This window comes from Tachypleus tridentatus, chromosome 1, assembly GCF_004210375.1.
Source record: "Tachypleus tridentatus isolate NWPU-2018 chromosome 1, ASM421037v1, whole genome shotgun sequence".
Classification (NCBI taxonomy): domain Eukaryota; kingdom Metazoa; phylum Arthropoda; class Merostomata; order Xiphosura; family Limulidae; genus Tachypleus; species Tachypleus tridentatus.
The window spans coordinates 38402918-38422487 of record NC_134825.1 but is presented as its reverse complement, the minus strand read 5'-3'; the positions used below and the strand labels follow the sequence as shown (position 1 = coordinate 38422487).

Here is a 19570-nt window from a genome sequence, read left to right as displayed (position 1 = left end):
TACGCCTATGGTTTGCGTTTCGTTTCAGCAAAAACGCGCTCTACCTTTTAAGCCTTAAGGCATTATTGCATTATATGAGTAAAAAATTCCACTATTCGATTAGAGGAGCCCCGATTTCTTTTGGCTAGCTACTTATTTGACAGGAATAATAATGATAATTACGTTCATGCTTACAAATTATTTCAATCTTATTAATAAATTTCTGTTTTTATTTCGATGAAGAAGTCTGCTCACCCTTAGCTTATAGTGAGTTCATCCCAGCAGCTGCTTCGAAACTAGCTCACGCACTCAGCCGCGCGTTCAGTTGTTACCAGTGGCTCGGTGTCAACGGTTCTTATCGTTAGGTCGAGATAGAAAGAATCATGCGCGTGGCGTTTACTCACGTCTCGTGTGGTCTCTTACATACATTGTTTTTATACAGATCAACTCAGGGATTTTGTTTCAATGATACCTGTAGACGTAAAGTGGCGAAAGTTTCTGTTTATCATGATGTGTTAAGATAAACTGTTCAGCTATATCCTCCTTGAGAGCGTATAAACACCAATTATTGCTGCTGCGTTTTGCTCTTGAACTGTTGTTTCAGGAACGGTATGTATCCTGTTTCCCTCACAAATCAACGTGGATTTCAGTATCTAACAACTAACATAACTCAGACTTGAAAAAAAGAACTTTTCAGAAGCAACTGCATTATTCTCCAGAGTTATGAACTACTGAAATTCGTAAGTGCTTAGCTTATAATTCAAGGACTACAACTGAATAAATAAAATCGTTTCAAACTTGTAAAATTGAATACAGAATACTGTAAAAATACAGTTCAAGCTTAGTAGGGTTAGTCAAGTAACTAATGAGCCTTGCTTCGTTATCAGTTCTTTTCACACTTGAAACATCATTTTGCTTTAAGACATAAATAAATGGTTGACCACGTTGTCTACAAATCAAGGAACAACTTTATCAACTGAGCAAGTTTGACAGAGTATACTCTGCATTATACCTGATTGCTTCCCTTTCCTCTTTTATTGCTGTCGCTTAAGTTGCTTAAGTTTGATGTTCATTTTAAAAAAAACCAGTGACATATATAAGATATAAACTCAGGCAATTTACAATAAGAACTCGGGATAATTTGAATTAACACTTTGTGTTTTTATTATCTATTTACCTCATATCCTCTGGAATTAAGTTTACTAAGATTTGTTTACAACGTTTTTGAGGCTACAAGTGTAAGCTGCTTTTAGCAGGTGGAACTGACGTAAGAAATGCTGTTCATGTATGATTGCCAATCACCATTATGTTCAAACCCTGTACGCTTATAGGTTGATCTCACAGTAATGTTGATATCTTCTTTCTATACAGTTATGTGTGGGAATGAAGAATATGTCCATCACTAGCATGCGTAACAACCGTGATCCCGGAAAGATCGTGAAGTACACACCCTGCACAAAACAGGAATTACACCTGGATGATGACTTAGATGACATAGCAGTTGTTACTAATGCAACACCAGAAAGTGTTAAGTACGGAAGCGGAGCCTTAACCTCGAATGGACCCCGTGTGGTTCCGGGCATTATTATGGAGCACGCCCGGCTCATGACGGAACAAAGACCAAATCTAAGCAGCAGCCCACGACTGCAAACACCATCGCCACTATATTCCACTAAATCTTCGGAAAATTTAAAGACCAAGTCAATGTCAAGGCAAAGTCTTCTAGAAACCATGACAAACAAGTTCCACACGGGAGATCTAAAGCGGAGATCACGTGACTCCATGGGATTTGTGAGTAAAGCTCATGTCAACACAGACTTAGAAATTTCTCGTAAGACACGAGAACAGCGAAGAAAGGAGATCAAGCGAGAGTTTGAGAGGTGGGAAACTTCTACGTCAGGCAGTGATAGAATTGGCTGTAGTTGGACTTTCGTCTTCGATCCATCAGGAAGACTCTGCTATTATTGGTCCATGATTGTTAGCGTGGCCTTTCTCTACAACTTTTGGGTAATGATTTATCGTTTTTCTTTCCAAGAAATTAACAAAGAAACCTTAGTGGCATGGTTTACTTTGGATTACATTTCGGATTTTATCTATGTACTGGATATTTGTTTTCATTTTCGAACTGGTTTTTTAGAAGAAGGAGTCCTACAAACCGATCATGACAGACTTAGAAAACATTACATGAACTCTACTATGTTTTACATTGACTGTTTATGTCTGCTTCCGCTTGACTTTCTATACCTTTCCATCGGTTTTAATTCAATTCTTCGATGCCTTCGTTTGGTAAAGATCTATCGATTCTGGGCCTTTCTCGATCGAACAGAAAGACATACCAATTACCCAAACGTCTTTCGTACACTCTCTCTTATCCACTACCTCCTGGTGATATTTCATTGGAATGCTTGTCTCTTTCATATCATCGCCAAAAATGGCGGATTCGGTTCTCGTGATTGGTTTAATCCACATAATGAAAACTGTGTCGATGTCCTCTGTGAGTATCTTCACTCATTTTATTGGAGTACGCTAGCTTGGACTACCGTAGGAGACCTTCCTCGGCCGAGGACGAGAGGAGAATACATGTTTCTCGTGCTAGAATTGGTGTTTGGTTTGTTTCTCTTTGCTGCTGTTCTAGGACACGTGGCTAATATTGTTACAAACGTCAGTGCTGCTAGAAAGGAATTTCAAGGTAAGATTTCAGAAAGTTTCTTTCTTGTTTGTATTTTATGTCATTAGATCACCGTCTTACTGAGTGTGCTACTTTTTTGCCTCTATACATGTATACAAGGAGGGTGTGTGTCTGTACTCGTACACATAATTCAAGAACGATTTGATCAGTATAAAATGCGATGTATCTTAAAGATTTATTATTTCTTGCAATTTTAAGAAGTGAAATATTTATGAAAAAATAATTACCCAGGTTTTTCAGTACTTTTGGCAGAACTTACACAACAAATTTTTACAATAACAATTCTTTCGTGCAACTTCTGACTCCAAATGAGACAAATTCTTATTGTTATGTTAAATATATTTTTTATTGTCGTTCATGCTTCCAGTTTGTTACATTTTTTTTTCTTTTTCTCTGCTTGTTTGTGTTCGAATGCTCCCACAAAGCTACACAAACTGATGAGCTAGGCTGCTAGAGGGAAATCAACTATTCATCTCCGGCTACTCTAATTTCATCGTTACTCTGTGACGCAACCACGTGCCTATAATGCGAAGCTCGTTTTGGAGGCCTTGGGATGCGAACAATAAACCTTCACAGTTCGATCAGCTAATACTAGACCACGCCCGCCCCAGGTTTTTAAATATAAAATACATTGGTTCAGAGTATGTAGCAATTACCAGGAAAATGCCTAGCTAGAAAAGTTAGGATTGTTATAATTCACAGGTCTGTTTGAAAACAGTATCTGTTATAAGAATATTGAACTTCACTCATAAAAAGTTTCCATTGTTAAAATGAGTATATGTATATGTCCACAGTAGCACAATGATACGTCTGCGGCCTCTCGCCGCTAGAAACCGGGTTTCGAGACCTGTGATTGGCAGAGAATATACAGCCCATTGTGTAGTTTTGTGCGTATTTCAAATAATCCTTATATAGAATATTAGGTGACGCACTGTTCTTTCAGCCTCTCTATGGCTAAGCATAAAGTCTGAGGACTTAAAATGCTAGTAATAGGAGTTCGATACTTCCGGTGAGTACAACACAGATAGCCTATCTTGCAGCTCTGTGATTACCAATAAATAAACATACTTTTTTGTTATTATTATTTATTTTACGTATTAGATTTATCAAAATAACAATACCGATTAAACTAACGTAACATTTATTTTCACAAAATAATCTTAAGATTAATTACGATACACTGTAGAATACCTATAACATTATCAGTTCTGAGATGCTTAATTAGGGCTAATCTTTTTTGTTTTACTGTTATAGAATTTATTCAAATAATGTTTATCCTATCTTAATGTGAAGCAACAGCTCTTAAAACTATTGTCATAGAACTTGTTTGTTTATTTTTAAGTACAAATCTATGCAATTGGTTATATGCGCTGTGGCCAACACTAGTAATGAAACTTTGACCTAGATTTTAATTGTACGAGCCATCAGACATATCGCAAAGCCACTGTGTCCCACGAAATTTGTAAGCAGTACGTACCGCTTTCTGGGGTTCTAATGTGGACGAAAATTTCTTGGCTCATGATTCGTATAGATTTGTGTTTGTTTGTTTTCTTACAGCAAATCCACATTGGGCTATCCGCTGAGTCCACCGAGGAGAATCGATCCCCTGATTTTAACGTTGTAAGTCCGTAGACTTACTGCCAGATTCGTATGTACTTTTCACGAATAAGTGCATTTTGTGCAAATTAAGGACTTGTTTGTTGTTGTTGTTTTTTTTCATGTTAGAAATAAACAATTCTAAACCACACTGGAATAAACATCAGCATGGTTTTCATCTAAAATAGTAGTTGATTAAAAACATTTAAACATCTCTATCAAAAATTATATTTCAAAATGGTTTATATAGCAATGTACATAGTTCACATGAATGCAAAAATAAGAACAAAATGCTAACAGGAGTAACTTCAAACGCGCAAGCTCATTGGATATCTCGTGTGGAGGGGGGTAAAGATGACATGTCATAGTTTCAGAGTTGACGTAGATCATCGTGTTATCAGCTTTATAGTAACAATTAAAGTAACCATCAGTGTCTTAATATTCATAAAAGTGTTCTATCACAACTACACTTTCACCTATAAGTAAAATATTAGATACATTTTACAAGGGCAGATAGTGTTTTTATAAGCGAGCAGTGTTATTACAATTCCGTAAGGCTGTATAAAAGCTTCAAACTGTCTGAACTTATATTTGTAGTTTTAATATATATATATATATATATATAATTGTATTACACGTGATGTACAAAGGCAGATGGTGCTGCTAGATGGGTTGTGTTAATAAGGTTCTGTAGGCAGATCGTATTACTTCACAAAGTGTGTTATTAAGGGAAGTGCTGCTAGTCTTTCTGCTGTTTCTGTAAACAGATAAATGAATTAGATGATCAGCTCATCATTGAGTGTCTCCACGTGTTTCAACATGTGACCATATCTACATGGTTCAAGAGCTTAAGATCAGCGATGATGTTGGTCAAAATGACATTGACTTCATAGTTTTTGCTTACATATGGCACACGAAGGATTAAATATATACTAATTCTCTAACCCATATGACTGCGATTTTTATTTTGTATAACATCATATGAGCTTTTGAAAAATATTTCATTTTACACACATTACTTTTTAGTTTTCACATACATATATTTTACAAAGGCAAACAGAGCTTCTACGGACAGTTAATGTTATTATCATAAAGTATTGCTAAGATTATATAGGGGGATGATCTTACAAGGTATATATAGTATGCTTTACAAAGGTAGATGGCGTTTGTTCAGGCAGACAGTGTTACTATTTTTCTGTCAAACTGCATGCAGACTTCAACATGTCTTATCTTATATTTACATTTTTCATTTATATATTTAACTATATTACACATGTTTCTATAGAAAATGTCCCCCGTTCGTACAGCAGTAAGTCTATGGATTTGCTACTCTAAAATCAGGGGTTGGATTTCCCTCGATGGACTCAGCAGATAGTCCGATGTGGTTTTGCTAAAAGAAAAACACATACACACTACAGAAGGATACTGTTCATAACTCAGTTAACGTCCTGTTAAAAATGTTTTTATCACATCTAGTGTATTATTTTCATAAATACCGAACAAGACAGTTAGTGCAGCCAACTGTGTTTTCATTAATACATGTTTAATGTATTAATTATAGTTTTTATTACATGATATTATTTTTTGCTTTTTGCAAACTTTTATAAGTAAATATTTTACTGGTGAGTCACATCTTCTATTGTTTTCATTTTCGCATCCAATATATTATGTAACATCTATTCCTCGTTAAAAAAAATATTAATTCAAATTTCTAAACAATATACAATAATTTGATGTTTATCTTTACAAGTTGACTTGTTCTGCTAAACTTTAATTTTAAATGATATAGATAAATAACTGTTTAGCCATTACGATTGTAGAAAACTATGTACTTACCTTTCTCTGGATACTTTCATTTTGATCATTAAATGAACTGCAACAGGTATTCTTTCTGCTAATGTCCCAGACCATTAACACTGAACACAAATGAGACTTATACGGAGACTTATATTAGAAGGTTAAATACGTTTGTTAGAAAGGTGACTAATCAATTGATGAAGTGTAATGGAATAGGAACTATTTTAGAACTATATAATAACGAAGATGTACAAGTATTGTCATATACTGTAAAATGGAATATGGTGAATAGATATTTAGTGTTTTGTATCACTATGAAAAGTGAAATAACTAGTAAACTATCTTTATTAACTTTCAGATTCAAAGACATACAAAAGTTGACCATCACTAATTAAATTAAAGTATGACGATCATTAAATTTACAATTAATTGTTTTTGAAGTTATGTGAAAAATATATGATTATGACGAATTTGAATAATTTATTTTCAATATTAAGTATAACGTAAATATATCTTACTAATGAATGTATAATCATAAACGGTGACATGCAATTATTATATCTGACTTGTTCGAACTTTGTTTTCATACAATCTTTTCTTGCCATATTGAATTTTGAATTTTATCTGCCTCCTCTTTTAGTAAAGCATCAAGATACTATCAACTCAATAGAGGTGAAGTTTCCACATCATTTAGTGATTATATGTGATGTCATTTCTATCACTCGCATTTAGTGTTAATGACCTCAGATAGCAGTAAAAATAGCACAAAAATGTGATAGTTCAGTTTACAATCTTAATGAAGACATCTATAGAAAGATAAGAATATATTTTTTTATTTATGATTAAAAAACAATTACTTACCTGGATCCTTTAAAATTAAACTTTAGTGAAACAAGTCCATTTATAAAGCTAAACAGGAAGAGTATTGTGTTAAATAAGCATACTTTTCAGGAACAAATAAATTAGCAGTAAGTGTTTTGATTACAAAAAATTTAAAAATGTATTACAAATAGATATGGAAGCAAAAACTACAATCAGTAAGTTTAATGTGTACTAAATCGATAGTTAAAAAGATAGTTTGCTATATTAACTGTCTGGTTCAATATTTATGAAAACGATAAATGGATGTGATAAATCTTTTTCAGCAGTACGTTAAATATTGTTAGCAACACAATGTTTTTAAAGAAACCCTTCCAATACAGTTAAATATTTAAATGAAAACTATAACTATACGTTAAGACAAGTTAAAACCTGTATGCAGCCCTACGGAAATATAGTAACACTGTCTGCTAATAAAAACACCACCTGCATTTGTAAAACGTATTTAATATTTATTCAAAAAGCGAAACTGTAATTTTGATGAAAAAGTTCAGTACTGACGACTATAAACACAGTATTACGAAAATTAGATTAAATTATGAATTATAAAACTTAGGTTGTTACTAACAAAGTTGATAACATGTTAATCTACATCACCTTTTGGTGGTTTGCTCGCGAACTATCTGTGGATTATCTTATCAACACGTCCTTTGGTAAAATTTAGTGTCGTGGCAAAACGTTTATGTTAGATAACGCTCAAACTGTGATGTCACGCCTAGCAATGCTTCTTCTGGTAACAGACAAAATCCATTATCAAGTGTCATGGCGGTATGACAACTTCCTCCTGTTCGGGAGGGACAGGGACTAGCAAGCGCCTTCTGGTTCAACACTTTTTGGAGCTATGAAATACTCATTTCTACCCCTTCCCTTCCTCTGAGCGTCTGAAGTACACGAGTTACTACTAATGTTGTACACAGTCCTTTAAGTTAAGGCTTCAGGCTTGTCAAGAAATAACACAACAGTATGTGTTTGCTTATTTCTGTCATGAAATAATTTCTAAGAGAATATAATGCCTTAATGAGCATTAAAACAACTTAAACTCATGTTGAAAATACTTTTAGTTTGTGCCGTGTTTGATGACTCAAACTTGCTGCTCGTTTCTATTTATAGAAAATTAATAGCTCGATAAAATTAGACATATAGGGTTTAATAAAGCCAACAACGAATATCATGCGATATCGATTTTTTAATATTTAAATCTACCCGAAGGTCATATTCTTTTAACGAATATGCCGTGGTGTAAAGCACTTTTTGCTATGTTTGAAAGTAAAGGTCTACGATAAGTAGCATAAGTTGGACTTGCTGTATATATTTATCTGAAAGAAATGTGTAACGGTGTTACTTAATTTAACGGGTATCGTGTATATTTTAGGTTCTTAGAAATTCTAGACTGAAAAATGTAATTTTAAGTTTTACTGGATGACGTTTAGACGATTTACCATATCCAGAACTCCCCCTCAGTAACGAAAAAATCATATTGTTTTGTTTTCTGTTTTTAAAACTTTAATATTTTGCCTACTATTTTGCAAACTTTAGTATTTTGCAAAACCACTCGGTAGCGAGAAATGCCGAGTGTTATCGAAGTGCTGTTTTAATAATTGCAATTGAGGATTTTGAAAATTCAACTATGGTCAAAAAGTTTTAACATTCACCGAACTAAACACTTGTAACGGCAGTAACTGTCATGTGACTGATGTGATGACGTAACTAGTTAACTGTCAATTCAACAACAGTAGTTGTCTTGTGACTGATGTGATGTCGTAACTAGTTAACTGTCAGTTCAAGTTGGGAAATACTAAGAGTTAAAATGAACTACATGAAGAGATAAACTATATAGTTACGTGATTAAAGTCTATCAGTATAATTGGCTATTTCATATTGTTAATATTAATGAATTCAATCCCACAAAACTATATGACCCTCAGAAAATTGACAGTGCTTTGTCTATATCTGACAGAAATTCTGTCTTGGTGTGGTTAACTTTAAATCGACGTTTCGGTTCACATTCGTTTTTCGTAAAAATGTGTTCTATATTTTATTTTGCGAAGACCAGTTCTCGAACAAGATATGGGCAGTACATACGATTATGATTATTACGAATGGTTCCAATCACATCTTTTATTTACAGTTTCTGTTAAGCTGTTCATCCCAAGTACACTAACAACGTAATTTTTATTTCGTTTAATTTATAATGCTTAATTTCTTGTATAAACAAACTGTATTCTCAAACAGTTAGGTGTTTATAGTTATCGAAATAAGTCATGGTTGTGAATGTAACTGATAAATCTCACGCCAGTTAACAGCCTGTTTTTAAACTATATTCTATAACTCATTATATGTTATATAGTACGAATTACGTAGATTCCGTTTTTAGTATGACATTACTCGAAACGAGGTACCAGAGTTACTGTAACTCAGATCACATGTGGCACGTATCTGTGTGTAAACTTAAGTTTTTACGGTAAAACAGCATAAGTGAAACTTACTGCGTACGTGTATCTAAAATAAATATGTATCGGTGTTTCATAACGTTCCAGGATCTCTAGAGTTCTGTTCTATATCTTAACTCTATGTTTGCTAAGGCAGGTTGGGTATGTTATAAACATGTCTGACATCTAGTGGTTTACAAGGCATATTATGAGCCATAAAGCAAAATTTTAATATAATTTTTCATTTCTTCCTTACTTTTATAACTCACACACAAAATAAGGCATGTAAAGTTATGTTCTCAGAAGATGGTAGTTGCTTAGTAAATACAAATATACCTTTTTGGATAAGCTGAACAATTCTATTAAAAAATAAATAAATATCAATAAGTACGTTGTATAAGAGACGAGAAGTTTTCAAGCTAAGCTACGTAGAATGTTTCACTTTTTGTATATTTTTTCACTCAAGTTAATTTTTAATTTAAGAACTTAAAGGTTGATCGATAGACAAGTTTTACACAACAGGTAACTTATATATAGTCACGTGGTAAAAGTCCATTATTTTGATTTGCTTTTTCATATTAATGGATGTTATTACAAAATGACAAAATGTCAATTTTAAAATAATTTTGGGGTTAAAAGTAAAAGTTATTAGAATAAAGTTAGAATCACATTTTCTACTTAAAATTTGAATTTTGATATCCAGGTGTACAGCTGACCCTTAAAAGGTGCTAGCCTCTCTCTCTTCATGGTATTAATGATATTGATTTACGAGCTCCTTTAATTCCAGTTTCCTCGATACACGCCGACACGTTACGATGATGAAATTTTACCTATTCCAACAGTAAAAAATAGATTCGCGAAGTTAGAACGGAACAGAGACTCATTTACATAAGAGTTCACTACCATAGTAGCTACTTTCACCTCGTAGGAAAGATATACAAAGACATTTAATTTGATAAACAATAGATAATAATCAGTTGATATATTAACGTGTTGTTGTTTTTTCTAAATATGAATGCTCTCTTTCCAGAATCTCTTCTTTATTAATGTTTTCAGCATCTGTCGAGTACAGTTTTCGGTGTCAGATCAATAAAAGTGGATTCCCATACACACGCACACCTAAGTCTATAACATTGGCTTTACAGATCCTAGTAAGCCTCAAAATTAGAATGATAGATCTCTGCCACCCTGATTAGCGACTATTTATTGTTGATTTTAAATTTGTTTGTTCATTTTTTTTTAAACTTGACATGGCGTTGCCCTCTTGTTTTCTGGTGTTCTCTCAGGCATGGTTTATCGAGTCGCCTTTTTATTTTTCATTATTCAAACATTTAATACCGTGAGCGTGACAAAGGTCAGTTGACTAATTCCCGAACGTACATCTCAGGACGGCTGGTATTGGTATTAACAATTTTACCAAAATATAGCAGAGAACAACGTTTCGACCTTCTTAGGTCATCTTCAGGTTAACAAAGAGAGATATTGCAAACTCTTTTTACTTTAAGTGGGTTTCTCGTCACGAATTGTACCTGTACTATAGTTGTTATAGCGCTATGTACGCAACTGAAGACTTCTCTGACGTTCAAACTGCAACCAGAATACAAATAAGCGATATGATGACTGGTATACGATCGAAGTGAGAACATTAACTCCAAACGAAACACCGGTTACACTTGTACTATTATTTTAACGTGTTCTGTCACGTATATGAAATGCCCAGCTCAGTCTGCGTTAACGATAACGAATTACTTTATTTCTTCAATAATGTTTGCTACGGCCACTTGTTGGCTTAATTTCATAGATAACTTTTCACAACCCCCCAACTAATTGTAGGCCTAACTTAAAATACAGTTTATCAATGTAAACTGCAAGATGTAAGCCAAGCTTAATTAGTTTTGATAAATAAACAAGTAACTCACAGGATAACTGAATAGCAGAATCGACGCCATAATTCTCACTTATTTTTAACACTAACAATGAACTCTGTGATTCATTCATCACTCAATAGCTTCCCATCACTTCAATGATACTTATATATATATTGGTTGTGCATATTAAACGAAGCTTCTTGATTTTTAATATCATGCATCTAATGTTAAAATATGGCTCAAACCTTTACCCCCTCCTGAATTATAAATTATCTTGAGCAGTCCTAATACATAAATAAAACAGTACACTAAATTGTTCATTCACCACATCTTTATAGTGGTTTCTTTCTCTGAGGATTACGTTATACAGACGGTACTTTATCGCCACATGCTCTCCTGTTTCTGAAGAAGTTCTCCCTTTGGAAGATGGTTGAAAGATTCTACTCGATGATCCTCTGAAAGTGTTCTCAACAGGAATCCTTGGCTCTTCATTAAGTTGACTTTCCACAGGTGAGTTCTTCTTTGAAATTACCCAGTTGGCTATTTTCTTACTGGCATACTTCTAAATATTATCAGACAGGAAGACCTTTGACTTGGTCCACTGTCCTTAAGGATTTTGTAAACAAGATTATAGATTCTTGTGAGTGCAATATGTGACCCCTACCAAACACTTGTTTTTCTTGAAGTTAATCATCCATTTTTAAAAAGGCAAGTCAATGAATGTAGAAGTGATCACATATAATTATTCCATAGCTTTTTACATCAAACTTCCTTCACTTTTTCTCAAAGATGACTACTTCTGATGTTCTTTGATATGGTAGTATGGCCTATACGTCTTCATATCTTGTAATGTCTCATCCAGACTTAAATCGACTTTAATTTGTTGTGTTTATAGTCCTAAGGGCGCTATCTTTATTCTATTCTTTATTATTGAAATCTCTTCTAGCCATTGATCTTTCAGATTCATGCTAGAATATTTAGTTTTACTATAGCCTAGTCAGTATATGCAATTTTTTTGCTTATATGTCCTGGTTAAAGTAGTACACTTTCTGGTGGTACAGTAACTGTCCTCCTTGTTATCACTGATAGTTCCATCTCTGATGTAGTAACTGTCATGTGATACACAAAGATTTCCTGGTGTTAGAATGTGAAGCTATTTGAAAGTAGCCTAACCTCGTATCCATGTCTTAGCATGAAGTCAGTTCCCAATGTGCACTCTTTCTCTAAGTGATTACTCACAAACCACGAGGTGTGAAAAAGCTTTGCACAATAAGAGGAATTTACAACTTTTTTCTTGCTTTTCATATCAATCCATCTTCTTTCTTCATTGCTGAAAGTAATTTCTCTCTTTTCATTGTTAAGTTGGGTTAAAGAATTGTTTCTGTAGAGCTAGAGTCAATCAACATTCTGCAAAGCTTGCCATCAATAAAACCTTGGGCTCATTTCTTTAAGTAATGAATTTCTTATCTCAATTGGAGTAAATGAGGTATTCTCTGTTGAACTTCACCCCAAATGTTCAGTGAATTCATGTTTCCTGATTACTAGTTAACCTGTCATTTACATTGGATCCGTTTGGGCTCGAAAACTCATTGTTACGACATTGCCTCCTTGATCTATTAACAGCTGTTCATTTCTCACAGTCGCACTTTATTGGCCAGGTTTTCCAAATGTATAACAGTTCACTTTTTCCTAATACCTTTTCAGAAGAGTTTTTATTCCATACAGGTATTTACCTTCAGCGTTTGGCAATATAGGTCAAGTTACACTTGAAGGATCTATTACTTTTCTGTTTATTCCCTTCATTGTATGTAACTATTTAATTAACTAATTATTTCAGTTTTCCCAGACTATTCCCAGAGAGAGATAGTGTTTCATTGCTACTCACTCTGATGGTATACCAATTCTTTATAGTTATTAAAGCTTCCAGCTAAAATATCATTTTATGTTGTTAAAGTTGGTCCTTTTAAATGGTCAGCAAGATTAATAGCTTGATGTTCACTGTTTCACCAGTTCCATTGGGAAATTATTTCCAATTGAAACTGATATATCTCCCATGTTGTCTTTTAATAATAGTCCATCGTTTTCTCAACTCAACAATGTTATTGAATTTGCAAGCTCAATTCTGGAACTGTATTTGGTAATGACATTGCTGGAGCAGTGCAGGAATGTCCTGCAGTAACAGATAAAACATTGGGTTCTATCAAACCAGACGGTATTTTTAGCGTAAAATTCTTGAAAAAAAAAAGAGATGTGGTTTTACTGTATTCTGTCGCTAATGTTTTACTGTATTCGTTTATTTTGTCGCTTTTGTGTACTTCGTTTATTCTGTTACTAGCTTTTTCTTCTACAGCTTTTGCGTTCTTCGTTTAATAATTTTGTTACTCAGCTTTTGCGTTCTTCGTTTATTTTGTACTTCGTTTATTTTGTTACTACAGCTTTTGTGTTTATTCTGTTACTACAGCTTTTGCGTACTTCGTTTATTTTGTTACTACAGCTTTTGTGTTCTTCGTTTATTTTGTTACTACAGCTTTTGCGTTCTTCGTTTATTTTGTTACTACAACTTTTATGCACGTTTTTAATTTTCCCGTTACAGCCTTTTCATAATGAACAACAAAATGATGGCAGCAACACTGAATATTTGATACTGTGAGTACACTAAAAAGAATTTAATTCTTAAACGTTTCGTAATATAGATATTCCATGTTCAGCAAGCCACAATGAACAGGGTGAATTATTAAGTATAAATATTTTTGAAATTTAAATACTTTATAAAAGTAATTAATACACAGAATAAAACGATGAAATAAATTAAAAGATAACCAAATAAACAAAGGTCAAGGTAATACAATAATATTATACAACTATTCAGAACAGGCTTAGTTGTAATAGAGTTGTTATTTGAAGTTGGGATTCATTTTGTATCATGTTGTAATTTATCTCGGACGAGCCTCCAGTTTATTATGTTACTTACTATGAATTCAAATAGCCTAACACTGAGTTAAATTACAATTTAGATTTAGAAGTTAATTAAATATTAATATATATCAAATTTATTATGTTTGCCAACAAGATTGAAAGATACAGTTTCCTTCCTTAACACAAATATATTTTAATGTACAAATACTGATACAATTTATAATAGCGGTTATTACTAATACTTATCACAAATAATGATTTACATACAAAAGTTAGGATCTTATAAAAATTAATTGAGTTTTCTATCTGATCTGGAACTTCCTTGATATCCTGTCGAAGGTTTACGATGAGTGAATTAAGTTCGAGTTGATATCGGTACAAATCACTTAACGGGGGAGCTAGCTAACTGTTCTCTGATCACATGTGAGTTTTTACAACTTCGTATAATATATTCGTAAAAATACTAATAACAGATGTTAATTCTCTGAAGTTAAACGGTTTATAATGTTCGAAATCTATATACGTTTCTAATCAATATCTGAAGTTTCCGGTTAATAAGCGTTTATCACAGTTATGTCTTCCCAGAGTTATAGTATACCAACCTCAGTAAACCAATAGTATATATTGTCTCTTGGCGTGTCACGTTACTTTATAAGTGTGAGACGAGTTTTTAAAAATTCTACCATGTACAATAGCAATAATTATCACTAGTGTTTACCTACACACATAGTGCATTGTTGATTATTACACTCGAGAATCTTCTACAATTTTAGTGAATAGGTGGAAATTTCGCAATACACATTTAACAGTATAAGTCACATGCGTTTCTAAACATGTATTAAGATGACACAAACGTTGATATTAAGATATATATATATATGTAATAGTAAATTTGTTGTTTTTTTTATTTCGCGCAAAGCTACTCAAGGGCTATTTGTGTTAGCCGTCCCTAATTTAGCAGTGTAAGACTAGAGGGAAGGCAGCTAGTCATCACCACCCACTGCCAATTCTTGGGATATTCTTTTACCAACGAATAGTGGGATTGACCGTCACATAATAATGCCCTCACGGCTGAAAAGACGAGCATGTTTGGTGCGACGGGGATGCAAACTCGCCACCCACGGATTACCACCTTAACCCACCTGGTCATGCCGGGCCTGATAGTAAATGCGTCACAGTTTATAATAGATAAACTTTCTTTAACTAAAACTTCAATATTCGATGATCGCGGTGAGGTGACTTTGAAATTCATAATCAAGACAGAGTGGTTGGTGTTTTCATTATGTGTGTGTGAACTGTAAAGTTTGATGGATTTGATAGTTTTTACCAGTTTGTCTGTTTGTTTTTGTTTTTATAATTTCGCACAAAGCTACTCGAGGGCTATCTGTGCTAGCCGTCCCTAATTTAGTAGTGTAAGACTAGAGGGAAGGCAGCTAGTCATCACCACCCACCGCCAACTCTTGGGCTACTCTTTTACCAACGAATAGTGGGATTGACAGTCGCATTATAACGCCACCACGGCTGAAAGGGCGAGCATGTTTAATGTTCGCGACGGGGATGCGAACCTGCGACCCTCAGATTACGAGTCGCACGCCTTAACACGCTTGGCCATGCCGGGCCACCAGTTTGTCATGGTACCCTCGTGTGTTCGCAGACTTGCAGGTGTAATTGACGTAAATATTTGCCAATGCAAGTGGCATTAAGGCCACCATATGTGTATTTATATATGATGCTGGAACGCACAGAGGTAGGTAAGAGGTCTTTAGACCTGATTAGATTTTGTATTTTAAAAGGTAATTTAAATATCATTTATAGCAGAATTTGTGGGTAAAATGTTTTAATTATTCTTAACATTTGTGACTTTAGTATGAAACTTTGCTTACTCAGAAAAGGAACGATGAATCTGAATGATTATTTACCAATAGTGTATGGTTTCTTTGGGCGTTCAAGTTTGTGAGAAAGGAACTTGCATATTAGGCTTGAATGAAATGCAAGTGATAGCCGTTGTTTATTCAATTGTTCAGTAAGATAGTGATTTCATTATAAAGATAAGGGTAATTAGAAAAGATATACGCTTTACTGAGAACAGTAAGCATAAGGTCATGTCGAACCAACAGATGGTGAGAATTGGTTATCTAATCTGCTTATTTGGATATCTAGAAAAGACAATTTTCTGGTTGTTCTTTTTTTTTTCAGATTTACAAGTAGAATTAATGTTAGGTTGTTTCAAATTTAAATAATGCAAACATTGTTTGATGTGACTAAAGTTTGGAAAGAGTAAAACGTATGGCCTTTCTATATAGAGTCGGACTGTATCCAACAGGACAAATTTCAAGACAAGAACACTTCTCGTGACAAAGGAATATGTTAGCGAGAGAGGACACTAAACGTGACCCCATTAGCACATCTTCTATTTAGTCCTACAGTTAATCCCTGATGACAAAGCGATTTATCCTTGAGGACAAGGTTAAGTGATATTTCTAACTGTTGGCGATTGAGTGCGTGTTTTCTTATAGCAAAACCACATCGGGCTCTCTGCTGAGCCCACCGAGGGAATCGAGCCCCTGATTTTAGCGTTGTAAATCCGTAGACTTACCGCTGTACTAGCGGGGGGCTGTTGGCGATTGAAGCTTGTGTGTTTCACTTTTGTAGGGGAAAAGTTTATTTAGGATCATCTGTATTATTTTCTCGAGTGGAATGTATGTGAATAAAGATTCAATGATGAAACTAGCAAGTTGATCAGTATTATTTATTTTAGAAATATTTTGAGTAAACTCGTTGGAAGTGAGTGAATTTAGAAATGGAACAAAGAATTTAGCCGATTTATAACTATGATAATAGATGCTGGATAACATATTTTAAAGGAAAGTTGTATTTGTAAACTTTAGGTGACCTGTTCATAAGACCTGGGTGGAAACCAGAGGGGTAAATGTATTCGAGAGCATTTTCTGTAATGAAGTTACGATGTTTATAATTTCATTTTTTTTTCACGTTTTATGGTGAACTTTAACCAATCAACATTAATAGTTTCTAATTTTGTTTTATCTCTAAGTGTACACTGTATTGTGTTAATGTAATTCCGTTGATTAGGTGTAACATCACTTGTACCTTTATTAGTTCTGGTAACCACAATATTTTTGTTATAAGCTAACTTTTTACAGCAGTATATTCTTCGTGATTAATGGTAGAAGTAGATTTATGGGACTTGTAGTTTTAAAAAGAAGACAAAATAATGTTTTCGTATTTTCCGGAAAGTTCAAGAATTTATTTCGAATTAAATATTTGTTATTATACACACAATTATTTGGCGCAACCGTCGTTTTGTTATTCGTCATGAAACTTCGGTTCTCGTCGAATGAATCAGGTGCTAACCTTTTGATACTTCTTCAGTTTTGTTATTGTAATTCCTCAGTAATCTCTTTTCTTTAGTGTGATTTAGTTGTCTTATTAATTCTTTTCAAACATTTCGTTTCTATATTTTAATCTATTTTTTAGTTTCTGTTTCCTTCTTCCTATTTTTCTTCTGATCTTCTTTTGATAATTTCTTCATTTCCAGTCATATTTCCTATCCCGTTTAGTGGCAGGATATTTTCTTACAATTTAATTGAAAGTTCTATTTTATTTGGAACAAAATAACCCACTTCTAATATGAATGTTGTAAAATGTTCGATAATTAAACAAGGTGTTGGGTTAAATCGTAAAAATATAAAGCGAGTTCATTCGACATACGGCCCGGCATGGCCAGGTGGGTATAGGCGTTCGACTCGTAATCTGAAGGTCGCGGGTTCGAATCCCGGTCGCACCAAACATGATCGCCCTATCAGCCGTGAGGGCGTTATGATGTGGCGGTCAATCACACTATTCGTTCTTAAAAGAGTAGCTCAAGAGTTGGCTGTGGTTGGTGATGACTAGCTGCATTTCTTCTAGTCTTACACTGCTAAGTTAGGAACGGCTAGCGTAGATAGCCGTGTAACTTTACGCGAAATTCAAAGGAAACCGTTCGACATAACGATAACGAATTAATTTATTTCTTCAAACATTTATTACCTTCACCTTCACTTGTAGGCCTGATATCATAAACAATCTTTTCAACATAAACTCTAGACCCAAATGTAGGCCTAAATGCAACGTTTGATTATAAACTACTAAACAAAAGCCTAGTTTAATTAGTTTTGATAGATAAGCAAACATATAACTGATCGAGTAACTGAATAATAGTAGAACAGGCACGATAACTTTCACTTCTAATGTTTAACTTTTTTAGCAATGAACTGAATCAATCGCTTATAACTCAGTAACTTCTCGTTAGCTCATTGTTTTGCAGATCGTAGTATTTATGTTTTATATTTTTTTTACATATTGCTCAAAGCTTTTCGGTTATTAACCTAATGCACCCTCTTACAACAATATTTATTTAAATATAGAAATTAGCAGACTGTAGTGATTAGTCAAACGCGAACCACACGTTCTGCTTGTATATTAGTCCATCTTTACAGACTGAACTACAATCACAATAAAAATCACACAATCAGATCTTAAACAAGTACTTTGACTTATTCCAAAGACATTTAAATTTTTAAGTAATTTCTCTGATAACAATAACATTTCTTCGACTCTGAGATTCAGTGCATAACAGGAATAAATGGGTCGTAAAATCATCAAAAAATTATGATAATATTTGTGTAAATGAACAAAAAAAGCACTTATATTCATAAATGTATAGATGTATCAAGTTACGTCTTCGTTTTCATTAACGTTCCATTTGATATTCTGTTTCGCTGCTATCTTGACGTTTTACTCGCCGAATATTCAGGAACGAGAGTATATATATATATGTATGTATGTATGTATGTGTATGATTTCTTTGCCTTTCAATACCAGTGCTAATATCCTTCATAAATCTAATGTAACTAATGTTTTGTACGTAAAGGTGTTTTTTTTTCGTCACACAGTAATATAATGACACTGGTATTTAGATAAATTGAAGTCCAAAAGATAAGTTTACAAGTATCTGCAAGAACAGATATTCCGGAAATGTTATGCGGACAGCAAAGGGAAAGAAACTCATCCGAGCCAACAAATGAAATTCAGTATTTAGTCACTATAAAAAAAACAAATAGGTGTGTTTTTCATTTACAAACTGACACTTCTGTCTCTTCTGTTGTGACTTCAACTGATTGATGAGGAAGAGGGAAGTATTTTGTTCATGTCTGCATAGTACAAGAATAAGCGTAATTCACATACCGAGTACAATTATATGGAGAGAAAGAAATCCCCACTAACTAATTCGTACAAGTATATGATGTCACCCCCTGAATTTTACTTTTGGTATCGGAACAGATTCTAATTTTGGTTTTCTTTATTACAAGTTATTTTTCGTTAACGAGAGTGAAGTCAAAAATGTAATATTTAAAAAG

At 33.7% G+C, this 19570-nt stretch overlaps 1 protein-coding gene across 1 annotated transcript in view; it reads left to right on the top strand.

Annotated features, from left to right (window-relative positions):
- Positions 1–319: 319 nt before the first annotated feature.
- The window catches only part of LOC143246427 (uncharacterized), an 82828-nt gene continuing 63577 nt past the window's right edge, over positions 320–19570 (top strand). Inside the window, exons 1-2 of the mRNA XM_076493128.1 lie at positions 320–719; positions 1351–2668. Coding sequence (XP_076349243.1) covers positions 1363–2668 — 1306 coding nt within the window. The 5' untranslated portion in view covers positions 320–719; positions 1351–1362. The remainder of the gene's footprint in view (positions 720–1350; positions 2669–19570) is intronic.